The following is a 25531-nucleotide window of genomic DNA, read 5'->3' as shown; positions in this document are numbered from 1 at the left end:
CTGTACTATCCCAGAGGTGCATTGCCACTTTCCACAGGCCACCTGGCTGGGTTGAAGAGTGACACTTGTATGTTGCTTTTGTTTTGTCTGCGGGACAAGAAGCATGTGGGACTACTGCACACCACTTCTGACCCAGCTGGCTACCACAGACACACTGTCAGCACCCCCCCCCCCTCCGCCAAGGCTTCAGTAATGTTACAGGGTACACACTGGGGCACCTTCCAACTTCACACCTCCCCCCCCCTCCCAGCTAACTCTTGCTTTCCTCTTCCAAAGCTCCACCACCCATTGAGGACGGAGGGGGCGTGGTGGTCACTGGTGGGGAGCAGATGGCATTTGCCAAAGGACTAGATTTTGCTCCTAGGCTGCCAGTTTTTAAGCTTGTTTTGATATTGGGCGGGTTTGCATGTCACTATAAGCCACCTTGGGTCGTTTGTTTGCTGAACAACCCGCAGTACTTCCAACAGACCATCAGGCCTGTTCTTGTTCTTCCCTTTATTCCCCCTCAGTCTTCTTGCTAGTTTTGGCATGTATCCCACAGGTCTTTGTGGCAGAGTTCACTGTCTTGGCAATCTTTCTGCCATTGGTCCACTAGGATTGCTGGCTACCAAGGGAAATCCCCACCCCAATACCAGCTTGCCAAATGGAATTAATTTTCTGAGCCCTTATGTTCAGTAGCGTTTTTTTTTTTAAAAAAAAATGGAGTTCTGCTGTTGTGCAAGAACACAACTCCGCTCCTGCATTTGGGCACTTACATTGCTAGCTAGCCAACACGTTGTTAAAAAAATAAAATTTAAAACAATTCTGCTAATTTTACACTAAAGTAAGCACACCTGCTCCCAAAGGAAAAACACCTGCTGGCAAAGTTACCTTCTCTCCTGCCACTTTTGGCTCCCCCCCCACCCCGGGGCCGTCCGGCTTGTCACTTCCCTCCGTTGTTAGCTCTCGCCTCTTGATATGGGTTACAGAGCGGTGAGCGGGATCAGTAAACATACGCAAATGTCATGGCAAAGCAGTAAGTTTGCCTAAACGTTTGCTCATTCTAATAGAGCACTTTCCTACTGAAGTAATTTTCCATAAATACATGCTTGAATATATGATCTCAGGACTCATTGTTAGCTGTCTAAAATAGAAAGGCTTAAAGGCTGATTATGTAGCTTGATAAGTATAGTCAACGCTATGTTTCACACAGAGGTATGGATGGCATGCTTTTGGGGGATAGTAATGTTGTAACTAGAGGAAGTGCTTAGACTGGCCAATGCATTTTTTGTCATTTAGTTTGGATTATCAGGAAATGGGAGATATACTTTCCTGTTCTCCCATGTCCTGAAAACTGCTGCAGAATAAAAGGTCTGTTTCTTTAAAGAAAAAAAAAAAGAGGTTTGGGGAAGAAGCTATATATTATTTTTAACAGTTTCGATATTCATCTGTCTTAGAGATCAGTATAATACTGACAAACACTGAAGTATTTACAGTATGAATACCTGGTTTATCTTGTATTGTGGATGCAAAGACTGATAACACTTATGCTATGCCCATCCTGTCTATTAGTACTGTAAGGCTTACAAATCTACTTGTTTTGGGTTGCACACTCCAGTGAATTTGAAGTCAGACTATAATTTGATAATCGTTAATGGTAGTTCTTAGAACATGGCCCCATTGATGAATTACAATGAAAGTTGTGTAGGAAATCATGTATTCATGTGTTGCCAGAGCTCTCAGCTGGACCACTATATATGCAGAGCTGATAGCTACATCTATGCAGATCTGGAGATCTGTCCCAGCCTAAATTACTAGGCCAGCACCTAAAGAACAGAAAAGAACTGGAACGTTGCTAGGTCCTCTGGTGGGGTCTTTATACATCCAAGAGCCATTCTATGTCCCTTATACTGTCTATGTCCAAAATAAAGGATCCATTGCAATTTTCTTTCACCTCTTATTTATATCTTGCCTTATTTTTGGTAAAGAAAAATAAATGGGATTGAAAAGCGGTTTATTCCTGTATTCTAATTTACTTGTGTATTGGAAGAAATGTCCTTTGTATGCTGTACCTGACGAACACTCTTTCTTGCCCTTATACGCTCCTCCTTTCTTTCCTTTCCCCGCTGTAGATCTATCAAGTTCAAAAGGTAGGGTTTGCTTGGCTTCTTGTGTGATTGCATGCACTTTTCTCTTGCATTGGGAATCTTGATGGCGCTTGAGAAATAAATCCACCCAAATATGTCAGGTATGCAGCAGGTTTTACTTGGAAATTTATGTTTAAGCCACTTTCACTTCTTTCTAAGCCATGTAAAATTCTGCCACCTAACTTACTCTTAACTAAGAAGTGTGAGCTTGATCTCCTTATGGCTTGCTCAACTAACAGCTTCTCCCATGAGTGATTTGCTGTAAAAGTACTAAACAAGAAACCGAGGGAAGCATCCCTCAAAGAAGAAGCATTAAGCAGCGCAGCACAAGTTTTGCCCACAGGTGTTGCTCTTTTTGAATGGTCCTCATGCTAAGTTTGCTAGTCTCTGAGCTGTCATTTGGATATGCAAGGACCAGCATGAGAACTGGAAAAGTATCTGAGTGACTTACGGATGTCAGCCTGCCTTGACGCACCCGACCTCAAATACATAAATACTATATGCCACACAGCACCAGTGTAATGCTGACTTAATTTTGTTTGTAGAGTTGTGATTCCTTGGCATTCTCTCTTAACTGATTGGAACAGTCCGAAACGTAAATATTTCCAATAAAACATTAGCTACGAAAACATTATAGGGTGGGTAGTACAAAATTACCATTCTGTGTTGTTGTTTTTAAACAAGAGCTAGTGTGTTGCATCTCGGCTTGCACTGGAATAGCAGAGTATAGCAGTGAAGTAAATACTGCAGATAACCAGGAGTTTTGAGACTATGAGTGATTACTTTCTTTTAATATGTGAAAAAGCTCCAGTACAAAAAGTCCACATTTGGGAATCCCAGTTGTTTTACTAGTGTAGCAAATGAAGCAGTCCTTAATACAGTTGAAGTTTAATACAACCCCCTTTCAAGATACATAATTGTAATGAAGAGAGAAGACAGAATCCTAAAATGTCTTTACTTATAAGCCTGCTGTTATTACTTCATTTTTCATAAGTCACAGAGGAGTCTGGCCATCAGGCTCCTTTTCCTAGGATGACATTCTGTTCTTCTTTTGCATGTTTTCACTGGATGTTTGTGCTTACTAATGCTTCTTGAAAGTGACAGAATGGCAGTGCAAAATTAAGCTGCTTCTGAAATGGGTTACTTGTGTGCATTTTCTTGCTTGACTGCTTTAGTCTTGAGCTGTGTACAGGAGATACCTTTTCAGAGATTTGGAAGAGGTATTGAAGTGGTGTCGTGGCCTGCAGTATACACGTTCATTTTTCTGTCTCACCGCAGTATTCTGTAGTGCTTCAGACACACCTGGAAAAAAGCTGAAATCCATTAAGTGAATACTGGTGCAAAAGTTTATTTATTACATTTATATCCCGCCTTTTTTTCCTCCAAGGAACCCAAAGCAGCATACATAACCCTCTTCCTCTCCATGTTATCCTCACAACAACCACCCTGTGAGGTAGCTTGGGCTGAGAGTCTGTGACTGGCCCAAAGTCACCCAGTGGGTTTCCATGGCCGAGTGGGGACTAGAACCCGGATCTCCCGACTCCCAGTCCAACACCTTAGCCACTACACCACACTGGCTCTTGAGTGTATAGTTGTCACATAGTGGTTAGACCTTGTGACCAGTAACATCCACCCCTACCTGCCCCTCTCCTGCATCCAAAATGGGCTTAAATATTTTCCCTTTAAAAATGAGTGTGTGTTGAATTCGTAAACTGCGTGTGGCACTTCTTAGCCATGCAAGCAGTCATGTAGACCTTTAAAAAGAAAACTAATGCCACTAATGGACTTGGTTTACATGGCACGACCGTCTACCATCCCTTAATTTACGGGTTGTGCCAGGTACCTAAAACAAGCCATGGGTTATTTCACGGTTGTCTAACCCTCAAACAACCCCTGCTGGTGGGGTTCACACAGCACAAGGCATAGCAAGCCAGGCGCCCGCAGATGCCCAGTATGATGCCACAATCCCCACGGGTAAATTAATACATGGTGGGCTACCAAGTTGTGTGAACATGGTCATAGCTTCCGTACAGTAGTGTTTTGCCATTTCAAGAACACTTCCTAAAAAATATAATCCATGTTTCTTCGACCAACATGAATTCATCTCCACCAAATTCATTATCAATTTATGGCTGCTTGCCTTCTGGCCTAGTTAATTTCACTTCTCTATTGATTTGAGTATGACCCTAGCAAAATACTGTAATTGGAAATTATGAAACAAAGCAAGCAAGACTTGCAGTGTCTCTTCTTCATCCCATCATATATGAAGTGTTATCATATTACTGATGCTGGATAATGACGTATCATGTTAGTTCTAAGGGTGAAGTTGTTTCAATTATTTTACAGACATGATTATCTATATACACCCATAAAGAAAACTTTGCAAACTCATTGTGGGGCAGGAGAGCATGTAGTGTGTTGAATTGGTTCTTCTCTTACCAGATTATTAGAAGTTCAATATTAAATGTTATATTTCTGACAGATACACAACACAAACAAGAATGTACCTATTTTGACTTCCATGCCATCTTTGTTAGAGAAAAGGATGTGCTCACATATGGGAAGAGGCTATTAAGACAAAAGCTGATTGAGTTTAATGTGATTTGACAATTACCAAATGTGATGCCATGTCACATAATGTACTCACCAGTAATTTTAATAAAGTACTGAATTAACAGTGCCATTTTGACCTTATATCTCTATAAAGGCAACATACAAATGAATAGGATAAAAATCTTTGTACATTCTAAGTATTGTCTTTGAGGACCAAAATATTAAAGGGGGTTTGGCAAGTCTTCAACAAAGAATTGTTTCTGTAAATATACTTCCATCTTTTCCAGCTAGGAAAGTATCACAGAAACCGTGTTGCATTTGGGAGTTTTGTTCTGTTTTTAAACAAAACACCTTGCAGTATTTATTTACAGATTTTTTTTTTAATGGAATTTGGACTTTGTGTACTGGTTAAATGTACAATTCCACTATTAAGTTCATAGTTGATTTCACCCATGTAAGAAACATGGACAGTTGCTGAAAAGAACAAATGCATTTTAATGGTAGCCACATGTCTGTCTTTAAAAAGCAAACACAGCTACTATGCATTGCAATGTTAATTACAAAGTGATACACAGGCATATTTTATCACATTTCAGCAAACCAACAGGGCGACTACTCTTAAGTAGTGTTTCAGGAAGAAGTAGAAACTGCTTACATACTTGAAATATTAAATACCCGCCCAGAGAGCTTCGGCTACTGGGCGGTATAAAAATGTAATAAATAAATACATACCTATTTAATAACTGGACTAGGACTGGTACCTTCATTCCCATATGCAAAATAATTAACCAGGAAGTGTCTCTTCCCGCAGCTGTGTGTTTAATATTAGGGACTGTTGTTGCTGTATCCACCTGTCATGGAGTTGCTTGTCTTGCATTCAGCAACAGCTATTAGTCATGACACTAGTCCACTTTCATCAGAGCTACAGGAAGCTCTTGAAAACATATATTCATATGATATGGGAAGAGCTTTTCAACAAGCTGTTCCCTCCATTTATAAGGGTCTGATAGGTTGCTTCTATCGCAGTCCTTTCCTGCTCCTGAAAGATCTATCAAACACAGTGACCCGATTCACATGATCACTGCAGTCCCCTTGTTTACGAATTGGTAGACTGGTTCTTGAGTACTCAAGCTGCAGCTTGTCATGTGTCCAAACCTAGAAAGTGTGGGTTGTGCAAGGGTTAAAAGAAACACCCCCACATAGCCCTAGAACATAACCCTAGAAGCCTCGTATAACCCACACCACCCAGATTCAGACGTCATGATAAGCTGCAGTTCAAAATGACTGCTGGCACGCGGTGAAGCTTACCGTGGCTTAAATAAGCCACAGTGGCTTATTTGATCATGCGAATGGACCCATGTAATGCCACTGTTGAGCTTTAAAAATTAGTTTATGATTGTACTGGGTTGGAGATTTTGGCCCATTGCACCATTCTCCACTTCTTTTTCTGTGGCATGATATGCCCTTCTAAAAAAACCCAGAAATTCATTACTATTAGACTATCTTGAAACAGCACTGCCACTCTGCTCTGAGAAGCTTGCTTTGTGCCTCAGTGGCTTCAAAAAATATTGAACATTTGTTATGGCATGCTGCATTGCATGAGCATGTTTGCCTGATCCTTAGTTTATGTGAGAGAGAATATAGTGCTGTAGAGATTACTAGTAATGCAGGAGTGGGCAACATATCGCTTGCAGGTGATATGCAGCTGCTTCAGACTTGCTTTGTTAGGGGGACGGGAGCAAACTGGCCTTAGAACTTGTCTATTCTATACCTTTCAACCTAAATTCTTTTCCTTTCCTCTTCTGTCTATAGAAATATTATGGTCTGGACACAAAGTTTGGTGACATCGAGCAGTGGATGGTAGGCTTTGTCTAAGAATCCAGTGTTGTCTAAAAACTGCTAACATCTTGGATGAATGACAGATCATAGCTGTAGATGTCTATTTGCGTTCCTGAACTCCAGTTATTATATTAACACATTTTTTTCGTAGTTGAAAAGACTGATATAGTTTGATATATTGTCTCTCAGAAAGCACCTGTGCCCTTTTAAAAACACAAAACATTTTTTTTCTGGGATGTCCCGTTATATTGCTACAGGGTCAAATATATAACAAGGATTTAACAGCACAGTATTCCTTTAAAGGCTTGACAAGCTACTCAATGAAATACTTTCAAGAAATACCACCTTGTGAGAAAGGGGAGAATAACTCAAGATAAAAAACTCAGCTTGTTTACTGCTTACAGCTTAAGTAGTTAAGAAAAATTAAGAGCTTCATTATAAAGGTGGAACATACATACTTGAGTATGTTTCACCTTCACACTGAAGCTCTTAATTTTTCTTTGCTACTTAAGTCTCAGGTGTATGTAGCAATGTATACACATTGTGTATGTAGCCACATAATCAGCTTTCTGTTATGGCCCATTAATCGGAGATTTGTCACACTTAAAAAAACATGCAAATTTATATGCTGAAATGCCCCACGTTCTCCATTAAATGGAGTTTAAATTCTATGGTAAACTTATCAACAAAATAGTAGTTACCATGGTGTACTCTTAACTATTCCAAAATAAAGTATGTCTTCATATTACTATCAGAATGTAAAATACCCAGTGAAGATTCTTGGAGGCAAAGAAGTCACTTTGTACATGTTCAGTGACTTACTTTTCAGAGCTCTGAAAACTTCATTTGTACTTCCTAGGCTTATATGCTTGACTATATTGTCTTCCTCCCTTCAATCCATTAGTGAATTTCCCTGCCTCTTTTTTACTGCTTTTTTGCCATTGTGGTCACGGTGGAATAGCTTCCACTTAACCATGTGCAATCCTAGATGTAGTAACCATTCACTTGAAGTGAGATTACTATTGTGTGAAGAAAGAAGGAGTATTGCATGAGGTACCCTTTAGGCATATAGGACAGCAAAAGGGGCTTCAATTCAGAACACTATAATCTATCCTCCAAACTGTTTTCTAGCTTTCCTCCATTGAATAATCACTTTAGTTACATGGTGGTTGTTTGAAAAGTGTCCTAATGCACATGAAACAAAATAAGTTCAGAAAGTAATGGCAGTTTTGATGGACAGCGATTTTGCTGTTCTGTCCTCCAATCATTCTTGGGTTTTTTTCCCCCCCTTCTTGGGACATCTCTAGGCTTAACTGCATGAATTGTACTGGACAGTTACTTCTGTGGATGGCAAAAAGCTAGCCTCCGTTGAAGTGTATTCCACATATCTGGACTGTGAATCAGAAGTAATAAAACAAAGTTCTCAGGCCTGAAATTAGAGTGGTTTGAATATATGCTTATAGAATTCCTTATCTTACAAATGTACAACAATAGACATGGGCTTTGGAAGAGAATAATCATGTTGTTGGATTTTATATACACATTAGATTACAGAGTCTGTGACATTAATGATTTTCAAATATGGTGAAATATCTATTACCACTTTTCTTCTTCATGTATCTTTGAAAAAAAAGCTTTTTCATTATCCAGGGCAATCTTGCTAAATCTATCTATGTTCTCCCCTAACTTTTACTTTTAAAAACCTGTAATGGTGTTTCTCACTTCCCACATTTCATCTTTCCTCCTGCCTTGGTAGGAAGACAGTGAGCGTTACACCCATAAATCCAGAAGAAATGCCTCGGTCAGTATTGTTTGTGCTTTGTGTTAAAATTTTCATTTTAAATTAATGAATAAAAATAAATCAATTTTCTATGTGAGAGAGCTATGGAGAATCCCTGCAAATTTACCAGAAACAAAAATCTCAAATTATTTCTTTTTAAATTAAAACAAAACGGGAACGGGGGTGGGAACACCCACTCCATCCTCTCATGCACAAGATCCCTCTGTTCTTCTCCTACTGGCCTTAACCATAATTATGTCTGTCTGCACTGACCCGAACTGTGGTTAATGCTACTGTAGTTCAGACTTAACCCGGGATAGTATAAGAACACTGTTGAAACGTGCTTTCAAATTCAAGTTTATAATTGCATCGTGGGCAGCATTAAGTGTAGTTATTGTCTGAAGGTGTGTGAATAGTTAAGGGTGGGGGAATTTGTGTAAAAGGAGGAGCATGGCTAAATGTGATGTCTGTGTTTGCCAGACCTAAGTAATTGGCAGCAAGCGCGCTGGCAGAAACCACACATAGGTATAACTTCTATTTATCTATCTCACATAAAGTGAGATTCTTTAGATGCCTGCTAAAGAACATAAAAATAATGCTTGAGAAGTGTCTCTTCATTTTTCTGGTATTTGTTTTTCTATATTTTTCATTTCATATATATGAAATATTCAGTAGTACATTCTGAGATGATTTGGGGACTTTTTTTGGTAATTTGTCTTAAGAACTTCTTCCTGGATTATATCTAACTTGATAGCTGACATTTGCATCTTTTAAATTTGTCTCTGGTGTCGTCTTGGCTTGCTTCTCCATAGGCTTCGGATGAAGATGAGCGCATGTCAGTGGGTAGCCGTGGAAGTCTAAGGGTTAGTAACAAATGATTAAACATACGTAATCGTTCCTAACATTATTTTCTCCCCACTTTCCTCAGAATGGGTGGTTTCCCTTACTCTGCATTAGTAATTTGATAATTGCCTTCTCTTCTCATTGCCTCCCAGGTTTAGCTATTTTAGGTTATAAGGCCTTTTTTTTCTGCCTGAGCCTTGTATTAAAATGAACTTTTTAAGATGGAGAACACCATGGAGGGTGTCGTAAAGCCATTAATGTGATAGAGAACTGTTAACAAAAGCTGTGATCCTGTGAACAATTGCATTGCAATGCGATTTACACACATGTTACATCTCATATTTTGCAGCATTTAGCTTTTTCTAGTCTTGCACAACCAACCTTCCCTTGACTGATTATCTTAACTTTATACAAATTATAACTAATAGAAATACATCTGTTTGATATTACTGTAAACTCAAAATACATAGCTTTTCCACTAAAAGGTTTGTTGGTTCAGGATTGATTTACTCCCCTGTTTTAGCCTGGAGTACATACATAGTTAAAGAATGTTGTTGACATAAAGCTGTTCATTTTTTTCCTTACAAAATTATCAAACTTGCATGACTTGTAACTGAATTAGATAAGTGATCTACAGTATCCATTCCAAAGCCTGCTGTACTGGAAAATTCTGGAATTTAATTACATGGGTTTTTGCTTCTGGCAATTTATACATGAGGCAACTATGCATAATGCAAGTTGTGTATATCCTTTCTTAGGCTATCCTAGCCGTAAAGCCATTTCGTCTACCTCTGTCAAATTGATTGGATGGTTGCAACAGACTTCTTTCTCTAGACCAATAGTAAAGGAAAATCGCGCTGACTTAATGAACAGCACCGAAATGGGGTCTGGAAAGTTTTTTGGGGAGCTATGCTCATCATGTTCTCTTGACAGCAAGGCACTAGGCACCTTACCAACAAGCAGGGAGAACCTGTTTGGTTCTGAAGACAGCACCCTCGTCATTCTGGTGTTCTGGATGGGGTCTTTTTCTTCATCAGTTGTTATAATTATCAGTGTTCACTGAATATACACAAGCATTAACAGTTGGATAAAGTAGAGTTTACATTCCAGAGCTGTTCTTTCAGCTGGACTGGTATCAGGGGGCGCCATCACAGGGCACCTGCCCACGTCCACACCCCTACAGGGGATCGACTGCCAGCGCCCAGAACTTCCTAGTACTGCTGCTCCTTGCTGTCTCTACCTATTCACGTGTCTTGTAATCTCCTTCTGGGTGGTTGTAAAAATTGGGTCCAGAGGGAGAAGGCAAGTGAAAAGGCAGTGGGGATGGGACTGAGGGGGAAGCGGGCCCACTCAGGGAGGGGGCATAGAGAGGGCTTCTTACCCAAGGGCCCTCCAAATCCTGGAGCCAGCACTGTTTTTCAGCAGCTGATTTTGTATTGAGTCCTAAAACAAATGAGATTGCGAAGTACTGCCCTTATCAGAAGCAGTAATCTTCATTCCAGTGATATATGACACATGCTGTATTTTATTTGTTTGTTTGTTTGTTTATTTATTTATTTATTTATTACATTTATATACCACCCCACAGCCGAAGCTCTCTGGGCGGTTCACAAAAGTTAAAACCGTAAACATTAAAAAGTATACAAAATTTAAAAACCATCAGAAACATAAAAACAGCATTATAAAAACAACAGCATCCATTTCTAAAACAACAGTTCTGGGGGCTGTTAAAAAAACAAACGTAGCGTAGTCTATTGGTCACCTTAGAATGGTTTAAATAGGAACAGACAGGCAGGTTACAGTGGTGTTTATGCACAGGTGAGCATATCTATATTAAACACGCATAAAAGGCAGTATTAAAATACTTTGGGCAAATAAGTTAGTACAAAGCAAGGAGGATGAATATTTATCCTACACAATAAATATTTTTATGCTGAAAATATTGTTTCTGAACAACATTTTTCTGGAGTTGAATCAAATCCTGATTTTGAAAGCCACCACTTGTGATGAGGTACGGCAAACTTTAAATTCTATTTAGCATTGTCTGTAGCTGCTAAAGTACCTCAGATCTTTAGAACTTAAAACTGCAAGCTAATTGTGTAAAACAATGGTTAGTAACTGGTGAGAGTCTCTTGGGCAACTCCATCTGCTCCCTCTCCTGTTGCCCACCCAGACTTGATCCAATGTGCTGCAACAGAATGAGAACTGTTTCCTTGGGATCAGTTCTACGGCACTTGTGCAATGTATCTGTTGGAACCAAATGGGTGGACCAAATGATGTGGTTCATTTGAATCTATCCCTAGATGGTGAGAGAGATCCTCCACCATGTAAGGCTAGACAGTGATGGTTACTACCTTTCCCAGGTAATGCAAATACCAAATTCCCCTCTTTCAGGGTACATCATGAAATGAACGTAGTAAACCTGTTGGTTGTTTTATGATGGTTTTAATTTTTGTGAACCGCCCAGAGAGCTTCGGCTATTGGGCGGTATAAAAATGTAATAAATAAATAAATAAATGTGATAATCAAACTCTATACTCTGCTGTTTTGCTTTTAAGAAATTTGCAGCACATTCAAGCCATTTCTACGTTTGCCTTTTTTCCAGGGATCGTCCTGGGATCGTGCCTGTGCATGCAAATGACACACAAGGGATCCCAGGAGCAGGCAGGGACGACCCATCCATTTTCCTGGGATAATCCTTACATGTAGAAAGGGCCTCAGTTTCTTCATCTGAGTTCATAAGTTGTACTGACCTCAAGCAGTAAGGGCAATTTCTGCCATATTAGGCTTTATATCATGGACATAAAGCCGGACATAGTTCCCTGCTTATACAAGGAATTAGAACTTTTGGATTGATCTTTATTCTGTCCTTTTGTCTGGCTATTTGTGTTCTTACAGAGTTTTCCCTTTATACCCCCAACAGAGTGACTTGGATTATGCCAGTGCCTATCCAGTGGTGAGAAAAAAACTGACAGACTTGTACACTGCAATAGTCAGAATACACTTTAGAATTTGTTGTAATATGTGAGACAGTCTAGACAAAATGTCCATTTTAATGTTATGAATTTAGTTGTGGGGCTGGTGGATGCCTCCCATGTTACATTAGTAATATTATAAAAGTTGTAGTCATGTGGGTTCTTGCCCACCACTATTAGTTGCCCAAATAGAATGTAGCATTGCCCTGACATCATCCGGGGGCTTGCATAGCTGGTATGTCTTCTCTCTCTCTCTCTCTCTCTCTTTCTGCGTGTCCTTGCTCTTCTTTAAAATGGACAAGTTTTTGCTTACTGTTTGAAAGCCTTGTTTAACCATCTTGGGACTATTTATTTATTTGTTTATTTAGAAACAGTGGGGTATCATTTTAATTAATTAATGAAAGAAATAGATACCATGTCTCTTTAAGAAAGAGACCAGAAGAGATTTGATACTTAAAGGGGATAAACGATATATATTGAACATAATTTATTAATTATTATTAAGGCATTTTATTTATTTATTTATTTATTTATTTATTACACTTGTATACCGCTCCCATAGCCAGGGCTCTCTGGGCGGTTTTAGGCAGGACATGTTTTATAAATCTGTTAAAAGTCAGTTGCCATAATATCTAAATACCTTTATTAGGACTAACGAAAATGTTACAATCTTAAGACCAATCTTTTATTTTGAGTTCTCCAGAACTCTTCATCTGGCAAGATGTTAAACAAAACAAAAGGCGGGGTGGGATGGGGGAAGAGAAACGTAGAAAATCATGTTTTTGCTTCCAAGTCCAGTATCAGTATCAGAGGCAGTAAGCCTATATACACCAGTTGCTGGGGGAAATTGGTGGGAGGGTGCTGTTGCACTTGTGTCCTGCTTGTGGTTGGCCACTGCGTGAATGGAGTGCCGGACCCTTGGTCCATCTAGTCTACAGCTCTTAAAATAGAGTGTAAGAAAGTCAGGCGTACTTGGTCAGGCATACTTGGATAGGTTTCACTGGGTGTAAGACGCATTGCAGGATGCATCCAGAGCTAATGGGATGATAAAAGTAGTCATGATTGCTCCCCCATTTTTGAACATACAAAGTGTAGTAGTTACTCAGTCCTGTCTCTGGTCATAATCTGAACACACAGGTCCTTTGGGAGGCCAGAAACTAAAGACTAAACTAGTATTCTTTATATTAGTGAAGCTGGTGATAAAATTTCAGGTAGTACATGAGATACAAAGTCAATACCTAACTGGATAAAAATCTTAGTGGTTTCAGGAGTTGTAACCTCCTTTCCTCCTTCCCTCCCCTCAAAAAAGTGGTGGTAGAAGATAATTTCTGCCAGTTTGACGAATACTGTCCTAGACAACTAACTGTGGTAGAGAAGGTTGGTCCATAAGAAAAGCATTTACAAGGCAATTATTTAAATTTAATTTTAAGAATGTACTATTGTGAAATTCCAAATTAAAAAAACAAGGTGGTATCCTGCAGTGCATTGATCTCAGGGGGGCTTGAGCAGTAGGCCTGACATGCTGCTTGCCTGGATGGAAGTATTACTTTATTTATTTATTTTATTTATTTAAGGATTTTTATGCCGCCATTCAGCCAAAAAAGGCTCTCATGGCGGCTTACAAAAGTATTTCTTGACAGTCCCTGCCCACAGGCTTACAATCTAAAAGACATGACACAAAAGGAAAGGGGATTGGGAGGGAGGAGGAGGAGGGGGGAAAGGAAAGCAAATTCAGGCACTACAATCATAGTTGGAAAGTTCAGCAGTTACAGGTGACAGCAGGAGGGAGGGGGCTCTCAGCTGGAGCTGGACCCAGGCACGGTGGAGAGGTGCCTGGCTGCTGCTTCCTCCCTCACTGGTGGCCTCTGCAGAGACAGTTGGTAGCAGGAGGGAGGGGGCTCTCAGCTGGAGCTGGACCCAGGCACAGTGGAGTGGTGCCTGGCTGCTGCTTCCTCCCTCACTGGTGGCCTCTGCAGAGACAGTTGGTAGCAGGAGGGAGGGGGCTCTCAGCTGGAGCTGGACCCAGGCACGGTGGAGAGGTGCCTGGCTGCTTCTTCCTCCCTCACTGATGGCCTCTCCAGAGACAGTTGACAGCAGGAGGGAGGGGGCTCTGAGAACTTTCCCTGAGAACTTACCTCCTGGCTGCATTAGCTTGATCAGATGGTTTGAGTTACCCTTCAGGCCTAACTAATTGAACTTTACCTAATAGTTTTTAAAAATATTCCCCTCATTTTAAAAAGTCTACCTTTGCAAAAGGGAAGTTCTACTCAGTTGAGCAGGTACGTAAATTCCTAAGCAATAAGATTTCACAGAGACCCAAACTTGTATTGCACTTGTGGATATGAGAGAAGTGGGAATCTGGCAGCCTTTTCATCCTGCATTCTTACTCTTGCTTCAGGCTGGATTAGAGAAAGAGAGGACCAAAAGGAGGAACTTCAAAACAGTATGTATTTAAAGATTCTACATTTCCATGGGAACAGTAACATACAATCATATGGAAGGTTGAGAGAGACTGAATAAAATAGCTGCATTTTAGAAGTAGTGGTACTGATAACATGTTTGCGCTGTGGGAATATGAAGAATATTAAACGTTAATTCCAAAACATCTATTTCCAGAACATCTTGAGATGAAAAATAAGATGCCATATTGTTATAAGTTGGGGAGAGGAAAGAGCAACTCATGTTAATATACTGTAGTCAATTTGGAAGGAGAAGGGGCTGCTGCTATAAACTTAAGTGCCAATTTACTGACATTTTGCCTTGAAAAGTACTAGGTTTTACAGCATGACTATGATATAATGAGTAGAACCGGTGATGACTACCTCATCAATGCATGGAGAGCATAGCTTTTTCACCCACTCCTTTGGGTATGCAACACAGCAGGATCCAATTCCTTTTCCCCTCTAGAGGTTATATGTATCACTTGAATTCTTCTCCCACGTACCACCCAAGTTGCTACAGCTTTGGAGGGAAGGGGGTTATTGCTCCGTGGGTGATGCTCATTTCATTTTTTGGGGGGAGGAACATTGCTCAAATTCTGAGTTGCCTTTGTGATGGAGAGAAGAGTTGAAGGGACAGTTTCACTTACCCTCCCCCTCCCCATTTGAGGCCTCTGTAGGCTTCCTCAGTATCCTCTGTGTGTGTGTGTGTGTGTGTGTGTGTGTGTGTGTGTGTGTATGGCATGGGGGGAGGAGAGGCCGGCCGGCCACTGTGGATTGGGCAGCAAAATCCTGTATAATAATGTAAACACTGAAGGTCCATTGCAGAAAATATCGTTCTCTGTTATGCTTTTATTTTTCCTCTTCTCCAAGGAGCTCAGGGCAGCATAGATGGATCTCCTCCCAACCCTATTTTATCACTACAACAGCACGGTAAAGTAGCTTAGCGACTAGTGATGGGTGAGCTGACACTGTCAGAATTAGTCATTTGCTCTCCAAGTAACAAATGCAGTGTTACAAATTTGAATGAAAGTTCTGTTATATTTGAATTTCTGTACATGTACCTTAGCAAAGTGCATAATGGGAACGTGGCGCATATAACATAATCTTTTCTGCTCCGTACCCTTCTCCGACTGATTATTATCATTTGGGGCCTGTTCAGACAATATGCTAAGCCATAGTTAAGCCGCTAACCCTTTTGCAGCAAATGGTGAGCGTGTTTAAACCATGGTTGTGAAGGCACCATGGTTAGGAATGGTTCACACGACATGCTAAGTCATGGTTCACATGACTTCCCATTCGTTTCCATTCACAAATCGTGCAAATTCCCATTTGTGAATAGGTGCTTAATCCTCAGGAACTTTTTACAATGTTCAAGAGTGTGCACCCTAACCCTTTGCTGTTTGGAAAAAAATGGCTTGCGTTCAGGAGCGAGAATGAGACAAGACAAGCATTGAGGTGGAAAACTTGACAAGCTCAAACATTGTCTGTTCTGCAGTCCCTAGTTGGACTTACATCAAGGCAACTGAAGTTCAAATCCCTACTTGGCTCTGATACTTATTGGGTGACTTAAGCCAATCATTATCTGTTAAAATCTCTTGAAAGGGAGGAGGCTTCATATGCCACCTTGAGCAACTTGGAGAAAAAGCAGGGGGAAATGTAATTAAAAACATGCATGACCAAATACCACAGATGGTTTTCTGCAATGTCATTCATCCAAATTATAATAAACTATGGTTTAGACCAGAGCTTTCCAAACTTTTCATGTTGGTGACACACTTTTTAGACATGCATCATTTTGCGACACAGAAATTCAGTTTTACTAGCAAACTGGAGGTTAAACTAACCCCTTATAAGAGATACAGACACAACATATCTCATGAAAACCTTTCATTTATATTTTTAAAAATATATGATTTGCAAGATAATAACATACATTTCCAAGACTTTTCACATTGAACCAATTTTGTTGAGCTGCGATTGAGCGGCGGTTGAGACGGTGTTCCATCAAAAACCTGGACCCATGGAATTTCTCGAATGCGTCACTTCAGGTGCAGCCGCGTCACCGGAAGTGACGCGGAATCAGCTGTTTCGACCCGATTATGCATACTGTGCATGCGCAGTACCTGTATGATCCCTCAACCGTGGTGTGCATACACGGATACAACAGAAGGGGAATATACTAGTGCACCATACTAATCGGCACCTTTGCTGCGTAAAAATGCATGCAAGTTGATATTGCTTATTTCACATAGACTCAGAGATTTCTCAATACGTTCGCGTGACACTCCTACACACTGCAGCTGACATACTAACGTGTCGCGACACACAGTTTGGAAAGCTCTGGTTTAGACCTTTATTGCTAATGGGAATAACTATGACAAGTAAAAGGCACTTACTACTACATTGGTGTTGGTGTACTCCTTTAATTATGGTCACACGTCTTCATTCAGTATAGTTCCTGCTTGGATCCTAGAAAGTCTAGTCTTTGTGCTGTAGTCAGCACAGAAGATGGAGACCCTTCCTATGGTTGTATATAGTGGTGTAAATCTTTTGATGGAAACAGTTCCATTAGAGGAACCAGAAGGGTTGGTTTTCCCACCCCCACCACTACCAGTGTGTCCTTAAAGTCATTCAGAACATTCTAGAACTAAACAGAGTTTTAGGCGGGAGTCCCATCTACCGCCCCAGCGCATGCTCTGTGTGTGGCTTCTGCCTGCCTCTCAGATCCTTTTTGTCTGCTGCAATGACTAGCAAGATTTGGGATGTTTTCTCACCCCAAGGCAAATTTCGCCAAAATTTTGTCCCCTCCTGGGATGCTGAATAGAGTTCTCTTTTTCTTCTTTCTCTCTTTCTTCTCTGCCTTTACTATTTTTTGAATTTTCTTCCTTTTTATTTCATTGCCCCTTTCGGGGTGTGTGGCCTCCAAAGCCTTCTTCAAAAATTGCACCCTGTGATGCTGTCCCCTCTGCTCCGCCTTTATTCTTCCCTATAAATCAAAGGATCCCAGCAACGGGATGGGCATCAGAGTGCTACTCGCTGTCGTCTGTGTGACTCGCCGCCCTTGTCTGGCCTCAAAGCAGCCCAGCCCAGCGCTCTATACTCATACCTTCCCTTTCGCTGACACAATTGAATCCTGTAGCCTACCTCAGGTACCTCACTCTAGTGTGAAACAAAAAGAATGTTTAGTAACAACGAGTAAGGTTATGCAGTTAAAGAGCATAAACTTCATCAGGTTCAAGTTTATTTGTTTCAGTTCAATTCCATATACAACCCTGCCTGCTCTACCCTCTAGGCTACACTATCTCTCCTCGCTTCACTCTGTTCCCCAAAATAATAAAACACATTGTTCCTACACTAAATCTAGACCCTCTCTCTGACAAACCCCAAACCCTTCTCCTCTCACTCTTCACACATTTCTCACTAACTGCTTCTCTGTTAACTCCTCCCACTCTCTGCTAACCACCAATCCTAACCTTTGAACCACCAGCCAATCAGCATTCACTCTCACATTCTGGTCACTCACTCCCCCTCCCACTAGAATTAACTACTTCACACCCTTGTTCCAGCAGCACACACGGCAAATACATCTTTAAACCGCAAACATTCTTAAAACAGTACAAATACTTCCATTACAAAACAGGCATTAAACAGCAAAACACCACACACCTATTACTGCAGGAAGATACCATTGACTGATGGAAACTCCAGTTGCCTTCTTTGTCTTGGAGAGGCACACAACGTGGACTTGTTGTACTTACTGCAGTATACCTTTGTGCTCTGTTGTGGGAACAAGCCCACAGGCGCACTGAACCGGACTCTGCATGCTGCCTCAGCCTCCGTTTGCAAGAAGCATGCTCTGGCTCTTTCTCAGCTTCTTCTGGCACATACTATGAAAAGTACTTCAGAGTAACCGTCCCTGGTATCGGGGTACCAGGCCCTGCTGTACCAACCCCTTTGGCCATCCTCTTGGACCAGCAAATCAGAACCAGCTCTTTAGTACCGACTGTTGAGATTGGCCAGGTCAAACAGGCCAAGTCCTGTAATAAATGCACTGCTAACCCCCAGGCACTGGGACCGAAAAAGAAAAAGACAGCTCATAGGATAGAGTTCAACAACGAACCCAAGCCCATGACAGTTTCAAGCCAGTTGCCATGGGTACAGTTGGCACTTCAAACTCTTATGCAATCACTGATCCTGATCCTAGTGAAGCTACAACTCCCACTGGAGTCCAAGTCCCCAGATGATATCCAGTACCTGAGATGATATTTGGGGGGGGGGGAGATTCAGGGGACTTTTATTGCCAGAACTGTGCTATCAACTGCCTTGAGACCTTTCCACAAGAAAAAATAGGTCTCCTCAGTTCTGACAGTCCTCACTGGCCTCCTCAGCTTCTTCAGAAGGTTTTCTCAGTCATCACGATGATGTGCCATGGGGAAGCCATAGATGCCCTGCTTTTACAGGTCTTCTTCCCATTATTATGAAGACTGTTGATCACCAAGACAGCATCATTATTATTGTAGGGATACAGACAACCTGTGTCGCCATTCCCACTGTCAGTGTTCTCACTTTCTTGAAGGACTTTCTTCTTCTTTTTTTAATTCTAGGGATTTATCTCTCTTCTCCATTATTTATTTATTTATTTGCTTATTTCATTTCTATACCGCCCGATAGCCGAAGCTCTCTGGGCGGTTGACAAAAATTAAAACCATGAAGAGCATAATAAAACAACCAACAATTTAAAAACACAAATACAAAATACATTATAAAAAGCACGACCAGGATAAAATCACACAGCCTTATGACAACATTGAATTTTTCTCTCCTCCTCACACCCTCCCATTGAATGGTTCCTTAAAGGACTTACTAACGTCTGTCCACCAGCCTCTCTGCCAGTCCTGACTTGAGTTGGTCAGTGGTACTGGCTCAATTAATGATCAAGCCCTTTGAACAGGTGGCCATGCCCAATCTTAGGCTCCTCACAAGTGATCTTCCTCGCTGCTATTACTTCAGCATGAATAGCAAATGAACTATCTGCTCTAAGGCACAATCAACTTTTCCTAACTTTCAAGGAATACAGTAGTGCCTCTTTCTTCCAAAGGTTGATTCATAATTGCTTTCAACTCAGGATATTGTACTACCAATGTTTTTTCATTAATTCCCCCCCCAATGGAAGTCAAGCTTTATTTCTTAGATGTCAAAAAGGCGCTTTTGTTCCATGTGCATAGAACATCACCTTTTAGGAAATGTATTTGTTTGGCACTTGGGACCCAAAAAGTGTCACCCAGTGTCATCACAACACTTTGCCAAGTGGGTGGTTTCAACTATTCTGCTTACCTATCATCTAGCATGCTTACCAGCTCTGGCTCTTCTACAAGTATGGGGTCACTTGACTAGCAACTTCTGCCACTTTCCTCAGAGCTATTTCGTTTCCGCAACTGTGTAGCCCTGGACCGTCATCAGACATTACTTCCTGGATAACAGAGCTCACACCAATGCGGCTTTGGGCAGAGTAGTCCTTTCTTAATTTCAATTCTGGTGTGACATCTTTCTCTTCCAGGAAGCCACTTGCTTTTCAGTCACCTATATGTGTGAGCCACAGAGACCACAAAGAAGGTTGCTTATCTGTAACTGTGGTTCTTCAGATGATCATCTGTGAACTCACACAACCCATCCTCCTTCCCAGTTCAGTGCCTTGCCTTCTTTATTTCTCCACTGCAGTGGACTTGGAGCTGAGAGGTAGGCAGGAGCCATACCCAGAACGTGTGTAGAAGAGGTGGGCAGGACTCCCGCCTAAAACTCTGTTTAAATCTAGAAAGTTCTGAATGACAATTCTGTGTAGTGGCAGAACCCATCATATATGGGAATACACAGATGACTCCTGGAAAAACAACAGTTACAGGTAAGCAACCTGTCCTTCTTTGCTATTATGTTGCCTTTATTAAAACATTCTTAATGACATTATTTGGTTATAGAAATTCCCAGAATACATAACTGTCTACTGTTTTCAAGGTCTCCCTGTGAGCCTCTGCAGTATCTATCTGTCTTGCTTCCCAAGTTTGCTTTAAAATTCTTATGGATGAATCCATTCTACCATGCTACTTCTTAAAACACTTCCATGATACTTTTTGATGGTTGCTTTGATTCTCCCCTCCCCCTTTTCTCTCTCTCTTTCTCTCTCCCCCTCCCCTCATAACAGACAAATGGTTATGAAGAAGACATGTATCGTTCATCCCAGAATAGAAAATCTAGTAGGGTTAGTAGAACTTTTTAATTCTAAAGAAGTTTTGTTCATGCTGAAAGTAGTAATTACGCAGGTTTCTCAACAAGCAATGTACACAGTCCTACTCTTCACTGACAGCCTGTATGAGGAATAAGCAAAAACAACAAAGTCTTGGTAGTCTTTAAAGGGAAACAAATTTATTGTGCCATAAACTTTCATCGACCAAAGTTATCTTTGCCAAATGTATGGAGTAGATATACCCTAAGTACAAAGAGTAGTGGGGAAAAGTAAGGTCAACCAATGCAAGAGATAACTATAAGGGTATCACAGTACTATGTGGAGCACAAATGAATCCAGAATCCAATCAAACAATGCAAGATTCAATCAATGTGGATGTGACCCATTTCTGGCTATCATACAGTAATCCATATTTGATGCCAGTTCAAAAAACAAAAGATTATACACCTGCCACTTTGCACCCATACAGCCAATAAGGAAATATTATAAACGTGATGAGTCTGACTTTGAGTCGGTGTCTATTCTCAGCTGGACTGTGCAGCACAGTTGGGCGGGTTTTGTGGAACCAAAACAATCTTTGGTGATCTTGCATTACTCAGTGTTTGCCTTGCACTATGCACTATTGCAAAAAAATCCTTTTAGCTGAGGAAGAAAAATTCTACAGCAAGGAAGGAAAGTATCCTAGGGCCAGGTCACATCTACAGTATATATTGAATACCATCTTTCCCCTTCATGAGGTCTCTCCTCTGAAAAGAGTATATTAAAAAGACTTTCAGTTAGCCACTCACAGGGGCAAGTGACAGTTACTTCTTGACAAGTAACCAGTTGGCACATTGTCAGATTCACAAGCACACGTTGTGGAGATAAGGCTAAACTGTTTTTGCTGCAAAGTTGAGATAAACGATGATGGGATACGTAATACTGATTTATGTCCTTTCCTCCAACAGTGTCAAATCTTTTGAGATGGGAGGTAGATCAGGTCTACTGTTGGTCAACCACACTTACCAGAGTTGTTGTGGGAATTGATATGGATGACAATTTACCATAGCTTCTTTATCTAAGCCAAATACACTTATAGCACTATATAAATAAAAATGGTTGTAATAGAACCTTACATTTCTTGTCTTTGCATCAAAACTTCCTTAAACCACAATGATGGAAAATTATTATAAACAAGAGTCAGAAAAGGGAAACCAAGGTACAATAAGTACATTTAACTTAGAAAGATATTTTATTAGAATAAGTGGATTTATACCCCTTAATCGTTTTATCTCTGCCATTTCTTTTTTGGAAAGAATCCATGAGGAATATTCTTCCAGGCAGATACTGTTGTTAACTATGATCTAAACGTCTATTTACCCCACTCCAAGCAAGTATAATAAGAGAAGCCCTAGTTTTTTAAAAACAACAACTCAAACTGCCCCAGTACTGAAGACAGTCTATTTCTTGTTTTTCCTGTTCAGTGCCTAAACAGTGTTTCAAGAATAAGTCTGCAGTCCTAAACACACTAGAGTGTGTGAATATTGCTTAGTAAATATGCATAGGATTGCATGGTAAAGACCCCAAAGTAATATTAAATAGCCTATGCAGGTATAAACCTGTACATTTTATGTGCCAACACCTTTTCATATGAATGAACCCACTATTGGATTTGTGCAAGGCATATTTTCTGTGGGATCTTAATGGGGAAGGACAAAAAAAAATCTTTTTGATCAAAGTGGGTCAAAGATGTCTTGAGAAACATCCAAGTAATTAATTCATTGATTATTCTGGCAACAGAAATTTTGAGATATATCCTGCCTTTTTGAGATCTACCCTGCCTTTTAGTATAGAAAAAGATGTACGCCTAGTCTTGAAGCTCGGCTTTTCGATGACTTTTGGTTTTCTTCTCTAAACTGTGGGTGTGGGTGTGTCAGACTCATCCCAATGTTCTGGTTTGGCCTTCCCATTTAAAGGAGTGTTCAGATAGCAGAGGCAAGCCTCTTCCCTTACCAGTCTAGTTCTGTCTCGTAGCCAGAAATGCAATGGCAACTCAGTGCCTGGAAAAGGCAAGACTTCTTTTTTAGAGGAAAGTTGGTAAGTACCAATAATGCTTAGATTATTGAATTAATTACTAAATAGTTTTGGCCTATACATAGATGCATTTCTAATGAGGAACAAGTGATTTTTATTTGCTTTCTACCTCCTGGATACTGTGTCAGAAATACATCTTGAAAAGAGGTAAACATTCAGAGAGGGTGTGGATAGCAAAGTAAATTATAGGTGTTTCCTTTACTGACGACTGCAGTATAGACTAAATCTTTTACAATTCTTTAAAGTGGAAATGCATCATTCAAAAGAACGATGGTTATTTACTTCACAAGAGTAGGTGAAGGTGATTTTTCTTCTGCTGTTTTGTCATTGAAATAGTAGTTTCTATCGCTGTTTTGTTGTTCAAATACTAGTTTAGTTCTCACTGAAAGACATTTTTACCCTCTCTCTAAAGGAGTCTGGATGAGCATCTTAGAATACATCATTTATTGTTGGGACTTGGAGAAGATATTGCTTGAGATAACTTTTCAAACCCATAGTTTTGGGTACATCAGGGAGTGTCCTCACTATTGTGTGAGGACTTCTGCTTTGGAATAAATGCCATTGTTTCCTCGTTGTTTTTAAAAATTTCTTTATATTTATGCAGGCTTCCTGCTATTCTGACCTTAGTCTTCATTGCAGTGATTTTCCTTCCCAATCCCAGCCTTCAGCCCAAAATGGAAACCGGGTCTGTCAATTTTCCTCCCTGCCAATTTTTGTTGCACTTGGGCAGTACAACCTGAACCATTAGTGTTATGAGGCTTTAATAAATGAGTGATTCTCTTTATTTTTATTGACCTCCACGAAACTCCAGCTTAGTGGCTTATTTGTTTTTCTTCAAGTTGTTTTCTCTGCTGTTTGGGACAGGTAAAATATAATGCTACTTTTCAGATAGTTGAAGACTCCAACCTACACATCTAGCCTGAATCTTACTCATTTTTTCATCTTTTTGGTCTTATCATTTTGCCTTAGCAGTTCTGAAAACATCTAAAGAAGAAGGAGCTATTTGTTGTTATTGATATGTGTATTTTGACCTTCTATTGTAGAGTGTACAGATCAAATTATTCCTGCTATGGCCATGGAGAATCACTAATTTAAAAGCCTTTCAACCTTCACTGTGGTTGAATTTGCCCTCTTTTGCATGCAGAACATACCATGCATTCAGCACGATCAGAGTTCTGTTTGTATGGATTTCCCTGCCTTCTAGATGTGGTGTGTTTGGGGGTTTTCTGCAGTTTCATATGTTCTATCAGAAACGTCTACATGTCAACCTTTTATAAACATATGTTACTAAAAGGAATGTCTTCCCTAATGTTCTAATCTAGCTCCTGTTGCATTCTGATTTTATGACTAGATTTGTTAGTTTCATTCCTAACAATAGTTTAGTGGTAACATAGATTTGCATTACTTAACAATTGTTCAGTTATTTATGAAGCTGCTTCCTAATAAGTTGCCCTGGTGTCTTGTAGATATTGCCTAAGCATCTTCCTTTGCCAGTATGGTGGTTGTGACTGAAACAGGAACAATCCTAGGTCCATTTCTGTCTCCTGTACCTAGATGTTTTGAAATCATGCCCTGTGACTAATAGCTACGGCTACCTTCCTGTAGAAAATATGCATAAGTGTGCTATCCTTGCTGTCTGACTCTCTGCTTCTATTTGCATTTTCAGCCATTTAAGCAGGAATGGCCAGCTTTTTAAATGACCTGCCACACTCCAAGTTTATATTGCACTTCAATAGGCATTGTAATGACCTGCATTCTATCTAACCAACCAGAAATCCCACTGTGAACAAACTTTGTTTTCCTTCTCGCTTCATTTTTTAAATGTATTTAAAACAGATTGTGCTCCTTGTCTTTCTCAGCCATCCTTGTTGTACAGTGATGCTCTGCCAGCTAGAAGCTACAGGGTTGGTTCTCTCTCCACATGTGTGGAGTATGCTTCACATATCACATAAATTCTGTTGTGTATCAAGAATATCTTGTTGGTCCAGTTCATTTCACTTTTATTGTGTCATGATGTGTGTGATCTGTAAGAATGGAATGCCCATTTGCCTTCAGCGTGTCTGTCAACTCTGTGCTGTGAGCCCCGCCTTTTCCTTCCATTAGAAGCCTGCAGTTGTGCTTGTGTTGCTGTAACAATCCTGAAGGCTGCTAGTTGCAATAAGGCACGCTTGACTTCCTGTTACTGGATGGTACATTACAATGAAAGGTAGTTTGAGAGGCAGCGAGAACATCAGAGCTTTCTGCAGTTTTTAATAAAGTGGTTAAAATGTTCTCGGCGTGACCACAGTGTATGCTTGGTCTCTACACGCCCAAAGGAACAAAAAGACTTTACTTGCCTGCCGTTCTAAATCTCCCCTGTTCCTTCACATTACACTTTAAACAAAACTCTGTAGACAGCTTCACTGTCAAGCATATACACCAGTAATTGGAAACTAGCAAATGTTTCCTGAGTGACATAAGAGTTTAAGATTTAGGATTTAAAGTGTATTTACCAGGCAGTAATACAATCTGGACAATCATATTACTACAATGGCTGTAATATTTTTTTAGGTATGCTCAGCCAGGAGCATATTTTTTTGCCTTTGAGCGCAATCCTGTACATGCCTACTCAGAAGTAAGTCCCATTTCGTTCGATTGGACTTACTCCCAGTTGTCTATGGGAT

The 25531-nt window shown here is 40.4% G+C and overlaps 2 protein-coding genes across 13 annotated transcripts in view; both read left to right on the top strand.

Annotated features, from left to right (window-relative positions):
- Positions 1-25531, top strand: part of RAMP1 (receptor activity modifying protein 1) — a 547734-nt gene that overhangs the window by 371795 nt on the left and 150408 nt on the right. The gene's annotated exons all lie outside the window — the stretch shown is intronic.
- The window catches only part of LRRFIP1 (LRR binding FLII interacting protein 1), a 124157-nt gene that overhangs the window by 56123 nt on the left and 42503 nt on the right, over positions 1-25531 (top strand). For 6 of the 12 annotated variants that reach the window (XM_063116025.1, XM_063116021.1, XM_063116020.1 and 3 more), the window contains exons 3-10: positions 2112-2129; positions 6492-6539; positions 8275-8319; positions 9111-9161; positions 12065-12097; positions 14515-14559; positions 20754-20810; positions 23473-23553. The exons of 2 other annotated variants lie outside the window; for them this stretch is intronic. In XM_063116025.1, the coding sequence (XP_062972095.1) occupies positions 2112-2129; positions 6492-6539; positions 8275-8319; positions 9111-9161; positions 12065-12097; positions 14515-14559; positions 20754-20810; positions 23473-23553 (378 nt within the window). Of the gene's footprint in view, positions 1-2111; positions 2130-6491; positions 6540-8274; positions 8320-9110; positions 9162-12064; positions 12098-14514; positions 14560-20753; positions 20811-22618; positions 22872-23472; positions 23554-25531 lie in introns of those variants that run through there. 4 more of the 12 variants (XM_063116016.1, XM_063116019.1, XM_063116022.1 and 1 more) reach the window with 4 other exon arrangements.

This window comes from Elgaria multicarinata, chromosome 2, assembly GCF_023053635.1.
Source record: "Elgaria multicarinata webbii isolate HBS135686 ecotype San Diego chromosome 2, rElgMul1.1.pri, whole genome shotgun sequence".
NCBI classification, from domain to species: domain Eukaryota; kingdom Metazoa; phylum Chordata; class Lepidosauria; order Squamata; family Anguidae; genus Elgaria; species Elgaria multicarinata.
Note: the sequence above shows the minus strand (reverse complement) of the source record. Positions and strands in the feature narration are given on the sequence as shown.